The following is a 16,876-nucleotide window of genomic DNA, read 5'->3' as shown; positions in this document are numbered from 1 at the left end:
TCGTCAGATGGCTGTCATCTGGCACGTTCGTGACGGGAACACGGAGAGCACGTGCGAGCGACGACGGTCTGCACCGCGCGGGTCGGGCCGGGGATTAACGATAGAACGGCCACAGACATCCTATCCTGGAGATCTACCTTCGGCCACAGGTAGGATTTCCTAGAGACCGGGCATAGGTCCCAGAAAGGGCTTTCTAAGTGTCTGCCTTTGGAGAGCAGGCACATTTTCTTGGTGATCTGCAGGAGGTCACAGAAGAGGCGTTTTGCCATAACTAGTCATATAACGGACCTTCCCAACGGTGTGGTCTTCAAATGGACTTTTCCGACGTCACATATTCATAAAATGGGCGTTGAATCCGCAAAATAATCGGCCTTGGCTGGCCATGGCAGGCGAGATTGGCCACGGGTGACGAATTAGTGACGGCTTTGTGACGGATTGGTGGCAGATTTGTGACTGATTAGCGGAGGATTTGTTAGGACTGCAGTGCTAGTATCTTTATAAGGTGGTTTGGGACGGCAATGGCGACGACGATATTTTTTCCAGTGCTGCTATGTTATCGTGAAATATAGATTTGCAATCATTTACAAAGAATTTCCATGTCTGACATTTTTTCATTTATAGGTTCTTTTAAAATTTTGACCAGCAGTAGGTACTATTATTTCCATTCAAATATGACCAATCTAGCAATTTTAAGCTGTCATGTCGGCTGACCATGCCTAACAAAACCAGTGAATGACTGCCTTTATCCTGTTGTCATTGTTTTCCTTTCTCAGTTGACACACAGACGGAAACACTGCCTAGAACCAGAATCGGGAGTGCTTAGAGCTTGTGAACTAGGTTTTAACGACCAGTAGCAGTATTACTTTTATGTTGTATCAACGGAAGCTTCAAACTGGCAAGCCTTAGGTACCGGCTCGCTTTCCTCATGAGCTAAATTATTTTTAAACAGATGAACTAGTTAATCCCATGAAATACGAACGATGCCAAGGAAGCTATGTTGTTTATTGCAAGGTTGAATACCAACAGCTTATATTCGAATAAATTTGGCTTTATATTTCAATTAATAAAAATGTCGAGATTAAAGAGACCCTGCACCTGCACGATCCTTCTGTCGGCCATCCCGATGGGCTTGACCTCCCAGGCCACCACTCCGGTGACCCTGCACTCGGTGACCCCTCAGCTAACCATCGGGGCATTCCACGTCAAATCAAACACCGAAATCCGTCATCCCCTTCGATTTTTCTGAAAATTTGTAGGCAGACTGGGCATGGTTCAAAACTGAGTTACGTACAATATTTTCGAAATTTGATAACGTATCGCCGAGATATAGGTCATCGAATATAGCCAAAAATGCCACACATCAATTTTTTAAATGCTTATAACTCTGGTTCCTTTTCTGGTATCAAAATGATATTAACAGGGTCTTGTAGGCAATTGATAAGGCTTTGATTTTTAATTATAAAATTAAATTGAAGTGACCTTGAAATGCATTTGACCTTGAATTAAAACAGAAAAATGTAAATAGCAAAAAACACGCCACCTTCGATTTGAATATTTTTTACATATTATGTCCGTCACAATGTTCCTAACCATCTGTGAAAAAATTGGAGTGGGCCATTCATAACTTTCGCGGCAAACGCCGTTTTCATGCATCAACATCACGCAACCGCGCGTGACCTTGAAAGACAGAGTCAAGACATGCTTGCTTGTGTACACTTTCTGAAATGAATGATTGCTGATTAGTGATATCCCAAACTCTGCGAGAATGGAAATGCATAGTCATCGTAGTCAAGCATTCACGTTCCATTGTAAAAGTGTCTCAAGCAAACGGTATTTTGCGGTGAATTTTGAGCCGTGTGGAAATGCTTCATGAAATAAATTCAACGAAAACATTATCACGCAACGATATCTTCACGTCTTTTGATCTTCACTATACGAAAAAACATACATTTTTGAGTATGTATGGGGAATTTCTAGTTAGTCCGATAATAAATATGGCAGTTAGAGTCCTGCTAAGAGTAACATGTCGCCGGCTGAGGCGGGATCGGCCGACGCGGGAAACGCAGCAGTCACAATTTTGTGTTTACACGTTCATATTTCAATTGTTTACCAACCTATTTTCAGAATTCTTTCACCATAAGATTGCCTGTACATTTCTTAGTCTTCTCACAAAATTTGACGCGAATCGAACGTAATCAGCGGTAAGGAGCGCGATGTAAAGACGGAACCGTTCCGTTCCGTCCCGGCACAGTCTACAATTCAGGCGGCGCGTAGCGGTCGGCGCCGGCTGCCGAGTCGCCGCGTCGCCGCGGCGACAGGATATTCACTTTACACCGCTATTACTAGAACAGTTTTTCTTATTGCTTGCACGATGAGATGTGCAATTCAATTCTGGAAGGTAGCCATAAGTAATTTCGCATCAATATTATGAGATATTGGCGAAAAACAGGAGGGGTGGGGCGAAATTCACTCTTCCCCCTCCACTGCGCGTGCCAACATACGTTTGCATATGTGCCATTTTCTTCAAAACTTATGAATGGCCCACTCTAATTTTTTCACAGGTTGTTAAGAATATGGTAGGCAATAAAATATATGAAAATGAGCCAAATCGAAGGTGGCGTGTTTTTTGCTATTTCAATTTTTGTGCTTAAGAACAGAGTTAAGCAAATTTCAAGGTCATATATTTAAGTCGATGCAATTCTAAACAAATGCCTAAGAAATTACCTAAACAGTAAGGTTTATTTCATTCAAATCAAACAAGTACAACCAAAGTTATGGTCGTTCAAAAATATAAAGATGCAACATTTTGTAAAAAATTGATGCCCTATATTTAGAAGACCTGTGGTCAGAATGTGCAAAAAACATCAATGTAATGTCCGGGGCGACACAGGAACTCGCTCACAAATTTATAATGAAATCGCTGATGGTAAGGTGCAAAACAGCCGATTTTTGTTCGATTTGACGTGGAATGCCCCCATCGCGCCGACCCACCTCTTTTGATGTCGTCGCGCGTGGGCAGCTGGGCGGGCAGACCGTGCGCGGGTGCCTGGGGCAGCGTCAGGTGGGAGGGCGGCGGCCCGCCCGGATACCAGGCCCAGCCGGCCGCCGAGGGGCCGTTGAACATGCGCAGCTTGTCGTACACACTCTCCTGCTGCTGGTGCTGCTGCTGATCCTTCTGCGTCGCCAGGTTCCGCAGCACACGATTGATGGACGATACCTGAAACAAATGGTGAGACTGTGTTTAGGAAGGGATGCTTATGTTGTCATTGTCAAGTTTTCTTTGTGGACAGCAAAGTTATTGCGTGTTTAGCATTTACGAGTGATTTATCGTTTCTTGTATTTTTTGTGGCATTATGATTACCACATGCCGAGATATCCCTTTAACATTAGCACGTGCATTTGGGAAATGACTTCGGCCCGCCTCGGCTAATGTTGAAGGTATTTGGGAAACGATTCGGCCCTAGGGCTTTTTGATTTTCCCAGACAAAATTTTACTGAATATTCTGAGTGGAAGAACCAATTCCAAAGAAGATATCTGCGGATTGTGTGTTCACTAACAGCAACAGCAGAAGTGAGCAAAATTAAGTGATGGCGTTTTCACTTATTTTTGCTGTCAACGTAATTCAACTAAACAAGGATAGGTTTTAGGTATCGTTCCAATACCAATGTATTTATTGCTGCAGAACATGGTCAGAGTACTCATTATTACAACATAATGCACGCAAAAAAAACGAACATTTTAAATGCGCGAAGCATCTTAACGAGCCACAATAAACATTTGGTATTGTTCCAGCTGGGATCTAAGACGCGTTTGATTCAGCGTCTCACCCAATTTTCAGTTTTCCTCACGGTTTCCTCACTCCTGCTGGACTCCATATCTTTATAGTTTGTCCTAACTTTTGGCGCTTCACCATCTTCATCCTCAGTTTTTTCAAACCCTAAATAAGGGGTAAGTAGGAAATTTCATTTTTTCATACTCAACGCCGCCCAATAATAAAAACACCAAAAATAATCACGATGACTATAAATATTAACATAGTATTAATATAATATTAACACAACAATAAGAATATAATATATAATATCAAATGAATATGATATTAACTGTTGCGCGGGTACGGCATGTGGTAAATCTCTTCCCAACCTTGGGCTGTGAAAATGCAGTTTTATTCACCTCGGTTTTTGGCTACGGACCTCGTGCCTACGGCACTCGGTCCTCCGCACAAAAACCTCGGTGAATAAAACGCATTTTCCCAGCCCCGGTCGGGAATATATAATACCGTGACAGTGTAGAATTGGTGCATTGTTTGTCCTGTGAGGGGATGTTTTGCTGTTAACAAAACGAAAGCACTGAATTTCTGACAGCTCAACAAAAACAAACAAATGTGTTCTGGGATATGGAACAATGATGCAGACAGCAGATTGAGGAATGCAATGGTACATACTGGCCGTTTTCACGACGGAACTTTCGCAGAGGAACTTATTTAATACCTAAAAAGTACCTACCATTTGAGGCCTTAACCCGCGCCCTGCTGGGGGGGGGGGGGTGTTTGAACACCCCCCCTTGTGGTTTTTCGCGAATATCTCAAAAACGGCGACGCGGAGCGCCGCCGTTTTTGGTACACCTTATCATACATCAATTCTACACATGTTGTGAAAATTTCAGACCAAGGTCATTCAAGGTCAGGTCACCAGGTCACTTGAAGTGACCTCACCTCATAAAAACTTTCAATGTCTGTCATAGCTAGACCGAGTGACCGATCGCTTTGAAACTTTCAGCGATTGCTAAGACCAATAGCATGTACAAAATGTATATCTCAGAATTTTGATATCGATGACCTAAGGTCAGGTCAATTTTGCGACCTCCCCATTATAAGTCAATGGGAGAAAATTGAAATGCGCCTCTTTTGGATGAAAGACATTATAAACACTTCCAAACACCGAATTACAAGTGGTTTAGACACACTGAACTTGAAAATGGTGTCCGTGACCCTTGTTTATGCCCTGAGGTCATCTTAGGTCACGAATGGTATCTAACAGTTTTTCGCAAATAACTTTTGATAGAGGCATGCTAGAGCGATGAAAACGCCTTAGATGTGTTCAGCTCGACGATACGGATCGACTGATATGCAACATGACCCTTTCCGGTCAGGTCATGACCTTGACCTGAGGTCAAATTTTCAAGTTGACCTTTCAAGGTCAAGTCATAGTTCATTCGATGCGTCTTGACGAGAGGAACACGATGCCGGTAAAAGTAAGCTCGTACAAGGCTTGGGTCAAAAGTTATTGCAGAAAAACTGTTTTCGAAAAAATCGGCTATTTTTGCAGTTTTTGCCCCCTGCAGGCAAAACCGTTGACGTTAGGTCAAATCTGAGAGAATTACTCAGAAAGGGCGTTAATAGGGCTATCGAATGCGCTTTTCCGCGGCGCTGTAGCTCTATTGCTTCCCGAGTTATGCGTTGGCTTCTTGGAAATTTTCGACATTCGACCTGGAAATCGGCGAAATTTTGCCTTCAATGACCTCTGGTGACCTGACCTTTGACCTGACCAAAAAATTGACCGAAGTGATTTCGTCATCATTTTTTACGCTCTTTCGAACGCCGCCTTCCGCGTATCGCTACGTGGCCCAGGAGCCGAGTTACAAGGGGGGGTGTTCAAACACCCCCCCCCCCCCCAGCAGGGCGTGGAAATCCAGGACCCCCAGCAGGGCGCGGGTTAACATCCCTCAAACTGAAATATTTTATGTTCAAAATAATTTTAGAAGTTTAAATCCGGGCATTTTTTGCCCTCAAATCACTTATTTATTTACAAACACAGCAATTTTTGGTTCTAGTAGCCCACCTTTCGACTATGAGGTATCAAATCAGCGTGGCAACTTTACTCCCTCGGGTATCTAATTCCGGAATTCTTAAAAACAAGGAAAGTATATATCGAGCTTTCTTTTATGCCTATTGAGTTATGTTTTAATGGTGATTAAAATATGGCAAATTTTTTAATTACATTTCACATAAGAAAAACACGCAAAACAATGAAACAAAAATAACTACGGTGGAAATAACCAATCAGCACCTCAGTAGGATATGACGTCATACAAGAATGGTGTTGAAGGCCGTTTGCAGTCCCGGCCGGTAGGTCACGTGACCGCCGGGAGCCTCGGGTCACGCGGCGGTCGGGAGTCGGACGCGGGACGTGGTCGCGGGTGGACGCGCGGGGCATCATGCTTTGCTTTGCTTGCTTTGTCAACTTAATATAACTTACGATCGCATACGTGTGAAACCCAAACACTGCTCAGTGCCCTTAGAAATTGAGTTTTGGAAAGCTCAAGTCCCTATAGCTCCTCAGGTCGGCAACAGTTGAAGCCTCATCTGGACTAGTGAAAAAAGCGAGGGTAAGGAACCTTGTGCTGCTTTTTCTTTTACCGTTATAATTATCTCAAACCATCACAATTTTGAGTTGCCACATTGTCTGGTTCACTACATTCGTGTAAAACTTGGTGAAGGCTGGTGGCTCAAAGAAAGGTGAAGATATTTCTTTAAGTGCCTAATCCGTGAAATATCCCGGCTTTACAAATCTACACTTTTCATTTTTTCCACGATACATTTTTTAAAACTGTTAAAATTTATTCAACATTTGTTAAAAGGGGCTTTGGTTTGGTGTAAACTAGATCATAAAGTTTACTATAGTTTTGTGCAAAACCTGGTGGCTGAAGAAAATAGTAATTTTGCTAAAATGATGTGCGGAAATTTGTTGCTTTCCAATTTCCAAATCAAATTACTCATACCTATATTTCATTCAAAATTAGGAGGCATTATTACTGTTTTTTCTTGCAACATGAACTGAGTTTGGGTGCAGTGCTCCGGAAACGTTGTGGAACTTTAAGCTAGCTAGAGCAGTTTCCATAAAAATTGTTTAGATAGTTGACATGGCATGTTGACAACGGTTTTGCTGTTTCTAAAAAAGTGAAAAATATTTTCCTGCATTAAACAGACAAGGCATGTTATTCTCATAAGCTATCGAATGTGTGTGCGTGTGTGTGTTTTTTTAAGCTGTCAATTGTAACTTCAGTTAGGTACTTCACTTTAGAACATATTGCCCAGAATGCGTCACTGATCATGAGCTGGTATATCATATCATATGTAGCAAATACATAAATGGGAATAGTGTGTCATGAATTTTTGTGCATGCTTCTGGATCATCTGTAATTACATCAAAGGCTCGGCTCAAGAGTGTCCTGCCGACCAGCTTATGCCCAACCCTTTCTGTCCGCAGAACGTCTTCCGTCGCCTGCGACTCCCGCACGCCGTTTGCGCCCCGGCCGTCCGTACCGGTCTTCGCGCTGCGAGCCGCGCTGCTGGAGTTCGCGGCGGCGTCGTGGAGCTCCCATCGGGACAACGTGTGATGCCCGCGTCGAGCTTATAAGCCGTGAGCTTCGATTGGCGGCTCACGCGGTCACCAGCTGTATGTACAGCCTCGGCCCCGACGACCCCGCTAATGGCCGAGACCGGCATACCCCCTGCATGGGTCCGCTGTCCGGCGCAGCGCTGGCCGCCCGCATGTTACGTTTGGCTGTATCGCTGCCCAGCGGGAGCGCGCTCCACGCTGCGGTAGAGGCACACGTTGCGACCCGACTGAGGACCGCAACCGGATGGTGAGACGTCGGCCTCTGCGCCCTGGCCGGGGTAGGCGTGACCGACGTCACAGTGGAGGAACACCCAAACAAGACCAGCCCACCGTCGGAGCAGCATGGAAATATCATGTTCTGCCTGGACGTCGGACCCGGCGGCCGCAGAGCACCTGCACACGTGCGGAGAGGGGCGCTGGAGGCGCGGCTTCTGACATCCCGCGGCGCGGCTGCTGGCAATACCTGACAACGGCGGCAATGGAGGCGGTTGGGAACAGCTGCAGCAATGGTGATGGCGGTGATGGCGACATGGCGGTTTGGGACTTCATCTCAGCGCGGCCGCCGCCCAGGCGCCGCTGCGCCCGGCTGCTCAGCCACCTACCGGATGGCGGGGTGGCCCTTACGGCCCTCACGCCCGTTCGGTCTGCGGCCACGTTCTGGGGTGGCCGTCGCGGGGTTAGCGGCGTTGGACTTCGTCCTTTATCCAGACTGCACCGTACCATCTGAACGGATGGATCTGCCAAGAAAGATGACATCCAAGGCGGCTATGAGGCGATCACAAAGCTTCAGCAAGAGCTTCTCCTTCATGGGGCCGGCCGGCCGTTAAGTCGCAACACCGGCTGCCGAGTGCCAACAGCTGCGTGCGCTGGCGCCGACGCGTTGTGGGCCGCGCTGCTGACGCTCAAGCTGCGATATCAACCATCTATGAATAAGTGGCAGCGGTGGCGGCTTGTCAGTTGTTAACGTGCCTTTGCAGACGTTGTGAATAGCCCGCGTTGGAATCGCATGGTTGGCAACACCACGCAAGCTAAAATGGGCTTCCTTGATGAACCTACTTTTTAAGCATTGTAGCCTTTGTAATTTTTGATGTTTTGCTGTAGGTATTATTTTCTACATATATACTATATAGGCACTCACGTGCTTTGAATCGCGCAATGCAATTGAACCATGGTAAAGACAATGATAAATGAACTGAGAGCTGACATGTTCCATGCTTTGTGTGAGTGTGTGTGTGTGTGTGTGTTTTTTTTTTTTGGCGAGTCGATAAAAGTGGTTTTGGACACTGGATGAGTTTTTAGGGGTGTGGTGAGGGGGAATGTAATTCCACAGACCTTTTGTCAGATTCACCAATGCAGTAGGTCTGTGCGGTATTTAGATATCGGAGCATTCTTTGAAAGTCGTGAATAGGGCAACTGAGAACCTACCTATAGCCGTGATATCCCCTCACAAAAACTTCTTTTAAATAACCGGGGATAAGTACATAAGCAGAGTAATTGCTATTACGAACACCTAGGTATCACAATGCTGGGCGAATAGGAAAATCTATAGATGGAGAATTATGCCGCGTTACGGGTGCTCGGGCGCAGCCAATCCAGCGTTACCCCAGCGGTGACCTTGACCCGCATCGTCTGTCTCGGCTCCAAAGCCAAACCGGCGTGGAATTGGGAGCGCTCGAGCACTCATGGTCCAACGTAATTCTCCACCTGAATCCATTCCTGATACACATTTGCTTGCTCATAGTCATGTAACCCCGGTAAATTCATCTAACTTTCATATTGGTCGCTCCATAGACAGATGGCCACAGATATCAACTTAAAAGGCCATTGTTGCATTCATTTAGTGGAGATCATTAAAGAGCCGTGATAGGCCACAAGTCGCGTGACATCATACGTGTAACAACCAATGACGTCGGCCTGCAAAACCCAATGGAAGCGGCTAGCAGCGTGCAATAAAACAGGGCGCTGCTTTCTAAATGTCTGTCGTGCGCCATAAATGAATATATCTTTTGTAGTGTGGCAACTCAGTATCTTTTTTTAACTATTGTACTAGTATTTAATAATTTCATAATTTTATAATTGTGCTTACGCTTTATGTTGATGTTAGTGATAAATCCTTAGATAAAGTAAATCGATGTGATATTTAATAGAAAAATAGCAAACTAACGCGCCATTCATTCGAAAGCTGGTAAACCTACTAAAAAGAACTACTAAAATTCCTGAGGAACCAAAGGATTATATTGGTATCAAATAGATGCCTGCTATTCCGTCGTGAAAACGGCCACTGTGCAGTGTGCTCTCTTGTGAGGTATGTGCATCCTGCATGGTAAAATGCAAATATTCATTTGTTCCAGAACATAATGCATTATTCTAAACTATCTCGGACAAAAATATATCAATAGGAGTTATGTCAGATATTCGCAAACTAATCTTAAAAAAAATATTTGGTTTAACGTACGGTTTATTTTATCTCAATGAAGACCGGAAGAACAAAAAAACATGATAAAAACTACATATATTTGTTAGCACAAACATAAAATCACGCATTAGAATACGATTTGAAATAATATGACCCCCCCCCGGCCCACCCAAATGTTTCCAGGTGATTCCCTCTATCACGGTTAGTTGATAACTTCAATACATTTTTCCTCTAAAAGTTAAAGGTTCGAAAATTTCTTCAAACGAATAAGGCGGTCTTTAATCGCAGCCGAAATCAGTCCCACCATCGTGACTAACTACACATGTATGTCGAGCGCCCCGGCTGATTGCTTTCACCGCGTGTGGTTCTATTTCTCCTCTGTAGAACGTGCGCTATGCGCGGCAAAAAGGAGTTGATCCAGCGACACCTGCTAACACGGCCAGCCAAACGGAAAATTGTGGCCATACTGGAAGGTCGCACTCAGTCGAGTGTGCCGACAGGATCCATTACGAGCGTTACACACAACGTCGGCGATCTTTTTAAGGTGAGTTTTTGCGTGGGTGGATTTGCCCATACCTCCTCAGATTAGCTTACCAAAGGGACAGCCGACGAAGGCATTCTTCGAGTTCCGTTTGTCGAAGCTATCTCAGGAGAATGTGCCCGTGAGCTAACAGGCTGTACCATTCAAGGAAAACATCGAGCCTTGTGTAATACCTAGTCGATTTGTGAAAATCGACCTGAGAGTGCAGTGCGCAAGTGGTCTAGAGCCAGTCGCTCACGGCTTTCGTCTCACTAATTTCAGCCAGTCTGTAGGTACAGTAATTAATCTTGATCCATTTGGTGAGTTTATTTACGAATCTCATCTGCCTATAAAATGGACTTAACTTTGTCAAATGAATTTAATTGTAGTGTGAAATTTATGGGTTGGGAAAGCATGATTCATCCTACTCAAAATTTTGAACCAATATGGCCACTAACTATGGGCTGAAATGGTGGAATGGTCAGCTACGAGGTGATTTACAATTCGGTGCGTTCTCTATAAAATTTACAACGCTAACATGGCATCTGGCGCTCCTCAAAATTCCTTGTCCAGTGAATTTCAAGTTATTCGGGCACATATCCAACTGCGGGTGAACAGACTGGAAAATGCTTCACAATTTTCCCCATGTCCCCCGAATTGTGGCTGGCATTCCGGCCGACTCCGAAATAAATGACGAATTCCACAGAGGAAAAGCTCCATGCCGCGTCGGCGTCGGCGGCTTCGGGACTGCATAATGTATTTGTATGTGCGCCGCGGCTCGAGCAGCCGCCGATGGCTATCGCGGGGGAGAAAACTGATCTCACGAGCCGATACCTCGGCCAAAATGGCTCCGCGGCCGGCCGCCATGCTGGCGCGGCCGGACGGCGTGCGTCCTTCGACGGATTTACGGCCTAATTGTTCAAAACAGTCTCGTCGTTCGGTCGGCGGCTGCAGGGCCGGACTGACAAAAACCAGCCACCGTCCGACCGACGCGGCCCGCCGGCCGCCGGCGCCATCATGCAGCCCAGACTTTTTGCTGTTTGTTAATAGACGGGGCAGCTGCGTACTGGCCGCTTATCGAGGAGGTGCACTTTAATTAGCGGCCGCTATAGCCTATTTCTGGTTCTAATCTGACAGCTACTTGTCCGAGAAGAGTCATCGGGCATATCGGTAATCTGATTAGGGCTACAGGCCGGTCCACTTTAAGAGCCGCCGAGATCAGAGGAAGGCGCTGACGTGTGTATGTGATGGGCGTAACTCGAGCTCCAATCGAGATCACCGAAGCCGTCCCAACGCATCGTCACCTCCGAGTAAAAATACTGTGCTCTGAGCCGCCTCCAATCGGCAATCGATGTAGCTGCACGCGACTCTGTCTGATCGGGTTTGACGGTTCAGCACATCTCCGCAGAGACACTGTCGCTATCGACACTGTCGTTGGCAACACTTCGCGGCGTCACAGCTGTCGTCAACGTCACAGTCATCCTATGACGTCATCGATTTGTCACCGTCACCGTCATCGGTATCATCACCGTCACTGACACCGTCACCGGCGTCGTCATCAACAGCGTCACTGACACCGCCATCAACGGTGGCGTCACCAGGAGCACGCCGGCTGAATTGGACCATTTAACGCACCCCTATCCGCCACAATATTTGTATCGTATGATGGCGGCACGGCTGCGATCCAGCGCCAGCCTGCTGATGCCATTGTGGAGGTGCAGTCAATCGAGCCGACCGGCCGTCGGCTCAATAGCTGCCGATGGAAACAGTCTGGAGCGGCCCATTCAGCGGACGGTCATCGGCTCAGAATGGGCTACGTTGGCAGGGCGGGTGACGACGAACGATCCCGTCAGGGAGGGGGGGAGGGGGCGCCAGGTGAGGGGCGTGGCGACTGGAGAGGGAGAGGGAAGGTGGCATGGGGAAGGGAGATATTGGCACGTAGGTGACAGAACTTGAGTAGAATTTCAGGACTGAGAGGCTAAAAGAGGAGCGATTTACGAATACCATAGCTCAAATGGGTGGATGAAGTTATTACGGCAGTTAAATGACGCTCTTTGACGACCATGCAATTGTAGGAAATGTTGATTTCGTTGAAAGTGACTTTTAGTTTTTATGCGTCCTGAACTTCGAGCTTCAGTAAGATAGTGTGACCAAATTCCGCCTCCATTTCCAGCTATACCCAATATCTTGCGGGTAGGTATGCAGATCAGGTCACCCCTCAGGCTACTTTTCGTCACGGTATGTCAGTCCATCCCGTCTGCCGGAGGCTATAGCCCCACAGCATAGGTTCCGGCGTCAGCCCGCGCCGCCCATTGACCAGACGACAGTTCAGAGTACCTGGCCGCCGGTTAGCGGAGCCGTGGGTCGTGTCCGCTCGCTGAATACGCTCACTGATGGCGTGCCGCCGCCATTCAGCCGATACGCTTTCAAGCACCGCCGCGCCGCCGCTCGTCGCCGACCGCCCTCCGTTCGCTCGCTGCCGCCCAGCCGCCCGGCCCTTGCTTCAGCCGGCCGTCGCGCCGCCGTGCGTAGAGCTAAGACCGGTATCTACGGCTCCTCGCCAGCCTGGCAACCGATCGCGGAAAGGTTGCCAGGAATACTGTATAAATCGAACGAGGAAAACCATCGGTCCTGTAGCGGCGGCCACGTTTGGTGGTTGCGGTGAGTTTGTGTCGGCGGGCCGGTGCGTTTTCGGGACACTGTTGGTATTGTATGTTGATTATAGCGTGGCAGTCAGTGTACGGTTTGGAACAGTGTTTGGTCCGTACAAGATGAGTCAGTCGCTCACAGATGGAATATTTGTCATTGTCGTCAGAAGTGATACGGGTATGACCTGATATCACCCAAAATGACTCAGCTGCCATTGAGCTGAGTAAAAATTTATCAGTTATGCTCAGTGCCATACCCCAGAATGAGGATGAACAGCGTTCTTGAGTCAGATTTGTAGATGTTTGAATGGTGTCGTAAAAGGAATGCCATTTAGCTATTTGTGTAGTTTCTTCATGCAAGTAACGCATCATTTTAAAAGTCTTGCCCACTTTTTTCAAAACGGTGCAAATATGTAGACACTTGAAGCTGAAAATGTTTAAAATGCGTATGAAAATGGGCAATAACTACCCAATTTTCTTCACATGTCGACGCTTCTCCACTATTCGAGTCCTAGTTCCCACGAGTAGGCCAATTGAACACGTGAACAGGTAATTAACGCTCCATCTCACGCTCAGGGCACTACACTTGTCCAGATTACACATCGCGGGCTAAATGCGTGTAGTGCGTGCTGTTCAGCATCGTTTTCGTGATCGCTTATAGGCGCTAGTGGCTGTGAGAAGCAGCAGAGATGGACCGGGGAATTTACCACACAGTTGTCCAGGGCGGACAGGGAGTGAAGACGGTGAAGTTGGGAACAGTGATGGAGAGTGAAAGAGAGAGAAAGAGAGAGAGAGAGAGAGAGAGAGAGAGAGAGAGAGAGAGAGAGAGAGAGAGAGAGAGAGAGAGAGAGAGAGAAACAGAGAGACAGAGAGAGACAGAGAGAGAGAGACAGAGAGACAGAGAGAGAGAGAGAGAGAGAGAGAGAGAGAGAGAGAGAGAGGGAGAGATGGAAAGAGCGGAGAGCGATACGGGGAGAGTGGAGACGCTGATCTTTGATCCAGGACTCGGGGGCAGCGGTGGGATAGTTCTGATAGATACAGGCCCGCTGTCTGCTGTTCGGTGGTCTCCGGCCTAACGCATACTGACAAACCACTGGACCAGAAACGGACAGAAAACGGGCCGGTCGAACCGAGACGCCTTCGTCCGCCGCCTGGCGGCTGGCGGCTGACTACTGCCCGCAGTTCACTGTGAGAAGTCCAGTGTCCACCGTCCGTCGTCCACCGTCCACCGATCACCGTCTACCGTTCACAGTCAACCGTCCACTCACACTGTCCATCCTCCACCATCCACCGTCCACCATCCACCATCCATCATCCACCGTCCACCGTCCATCATCCACCGTCCACCATCCAACGTCCACCGTCCACCATCCACCATCCAACGTCTACAGCGGTAAGATTGACACACTACACTGCCCACCAGCTGGCTCTGTCGCATGCCTGTCCTCCACCCTGACGCAATGAGGTGAAGTGAGGCTTGCTGATGGCCTGCGTTAGCCCGGTCCAATACAGAGAAACCAAGCGAGCGGAAGCGACGACAAGGATGTGTCTGAGTTAGAGTGGTGTTTGATTTAGTGGCTCACGCCCGCCCGATATTGATTACAATACTGATCAGACCCAATACGTCACGACGGTGGACCCGACTGGGTCACATGGCTTGACTCGACACAAGTTGTGGCGATGATTGGTAGGCCAAGCCGCGAGCCCAATGATATTGGGTTATTGCTGTATGGAGCTATTGCAGAAAATGTCTGAAACCAAGCAAAATTAGCCCCCCAAAAGTCAAGCAATCAGTAGATTCCGTGAAACAAATTTGCTTTTCAGTAAGCTAATAGTTACAAAGAAACTAACATACTGCCGTCATTTGATGAGACTAATGATACCAAATGCATACCTGTAAATTGAATCAGTTAATGGCTGAGGTCGAAATTGATATGCAATCTATCTGCACGTTTCGCTCGAATCAGGAACCGCTAGAAAATCTATCGCAGGGTGGTCTTCTTTGCACCTGCAGCATCCAAGTTACGGGTATAGTAAGAACAGACGACTTTAAGATAATCGAATAAAAGCCATTTTTTTAAGGATATTGTTAGCGGCTTACATAAAGAAAAGACGAATTTAAGCACGCTAGAAGTGACTAGAAGCATGCAAACCGTTACAAAATGGCGGCACTTTATATGGAGCTAATGACAGAGCTTAGCTTCTTGTTGACTTTGTAAAAGATATGTATGTACATTTGAGAAAAAATGAAGTGTTTTTTAGGTATGAACCAATGCTGTTTAGCTGTTAACTAGAGGCGGCGCCAAGGGCTCGGATACGAGTGACATGCCGAATTTCAAGCGTTGCGTCTGAACTCCCACCGTAAATCAAAGTCGCTAAACGGATCAACAGTAAGCACGAAGAACCAGTTCGGGCCTTCCGCCAATGTTGGTGGAACAGCAGCAACCCAACACCGACATACCAACATGAAATTCTATTGTTTCAAATCATTTTCTACTTTCAAGCCCCTTGCGTTACATATGTCTAGTTGGCAGCCATGCAAAATAACTGGAGTTGGTGATGTCATGAGTGAGGTCAATTTGTGTTGTATAAGTCAGTGTCGGTAGAACACCTCCAATCTCAAAATGGCCCTCTGAGACAGGTAATTTGAGCTACGAGTAGGTACCGCTTTGTTTCAGCACTGCCATGCCTACCGTTTGGTTTTTGGAGGCTAGTCTTGGAGTGCAAATGAGTCCAACAGCAGCCCATAATCTTTAGACAAATGTTTCTCTTGCTCTATCAAGATCACGTGACATCTTACGTCGCAATTTGCTCGAGCACCAAGACGAGAGGTCTATTTACCTAACCTTCAGAGCTTGGTATAACAACAGAAATGTGCTCTTCATGGAAGCTGAGACTGTATTGCATAATGCATAAGCAATAGATATGAGGCAGCTCAACAGCAGCTGTTTCACTAACTGCAAAGTCGTTATTGCGGAGCAGATGGGAGACATACTCTTGCGTTTTGAATAAAGGAAACGGAAGAGCTTTGACTGGAACTGCTCTAATTCACGGTAATTCGGCTCTGCTAGCGGTGGCTACTTAAAATCGCGTGATTGACGCGGCTAATCCCAAAGCCTATGAGTCACGATGACATCTCTCTCACACACAAAGCCAAATGTAATTGGACCGCAGTTTAATCAAAACGGCAGCTCACAATGAAAGTGATAAATGTCGCAACACGTGTACAACTTCTCGTGGTCTTTGTCGCCGCAGCGGTCAGCTCCCTCGGACACGTCTCGAGGCGGCGCGGTGGGTGATTTCAGTGCCTCCACGAACGGGCGTGCCACTTTGCTCCTCCACCTTTCACGCTCTCACGCGTTCCTGAACAAGTTTCCGAGTGGCTCATGCTTCGAGTGATGGCTTATGTCAGTTGCGGTGAGCGAGCACGTCAATTTTTCGCCATTTTTCTCGTCGCTCTCCTGGTCTCGGTAATTCGAGCCACTGATCGTGCCAGGGCCCGTCGACTTCTGGCTCACTCGTACCGGCAGCTGCGGCTAGATCCCCGACACGATAAGGGCGGAAACAAAAGGTGTTGGCGTCGTTGCAGCGGCGGTATAGCCCGTTGCCGGCGCCGTGATCCTGCTCCGTTACAAGCTGACGGTCTGACACAACAATGCAAAACGAGCCGGATCGACCGCCCGGCCACCAGAGACGAGGTCCAACACCGATCCCTTCGGCGCAGCACGCTGCCAAATGAGCCACAAATACGGCGCAAATGAAGTGTAATAAGTGTAACAGGTGTTTTATTGTGCAATACCTTATAACCGGTATTGTATAGTAATGAGTGTTTCGCCAAGTTCCGCTGTACTAGTTTTCTACATAGCTGACGGTGCATCTTCCGTAACTAAG

At 47.2% G+C, this 16,876-nt stretch overlaps 1 protein-coding gene across 2 annotated transcripts in view; it reads right to left on the bottom strand.

Moving 5' to 3' along the window:
• LOC122394173 (paired box protein Pax-6-like) overlaps positions 1-16,876 on the bottom strand; it is a 54,315-nt gene that overhangs the window by 15,512 nt on the left and 21,927 nt on the right. For both annotated transcript variants that reach the window (XM_043390862.1, XM_043390863.1), the window contains one exon: positions 2,992-3,217. In XM_043390862.1, the coding sequence (XP_043246797.1) occupies positions 2,992-3,217 (226 nt within the window). The remainder of the gene's footprint in view (positions 1-2,991; positions 3,218-16,876) is intronic.

This window comes from Amphibalanus amphitrite, unplaced genomic scaffold (assembly GCF_019059575.1).
Source record: "Amphibalanus amphitrite isolate SeventyFive unplaced genomic scaffold, NRLGWU_Aamphi_draft 000577F_arrow, whole genome shotgun sequence".
Classification (NCBI taxonomy): domain Eukaryota; kingdom Metazoa; phylum Arthropoda; class Thecostraca; order Balanomorpha; family Balanidae; genus Amphibalanus; species Amphibalanus amphitrite.
This window is presented reverse-complemented; position numbering and strand designations above follow the sequence as displayed.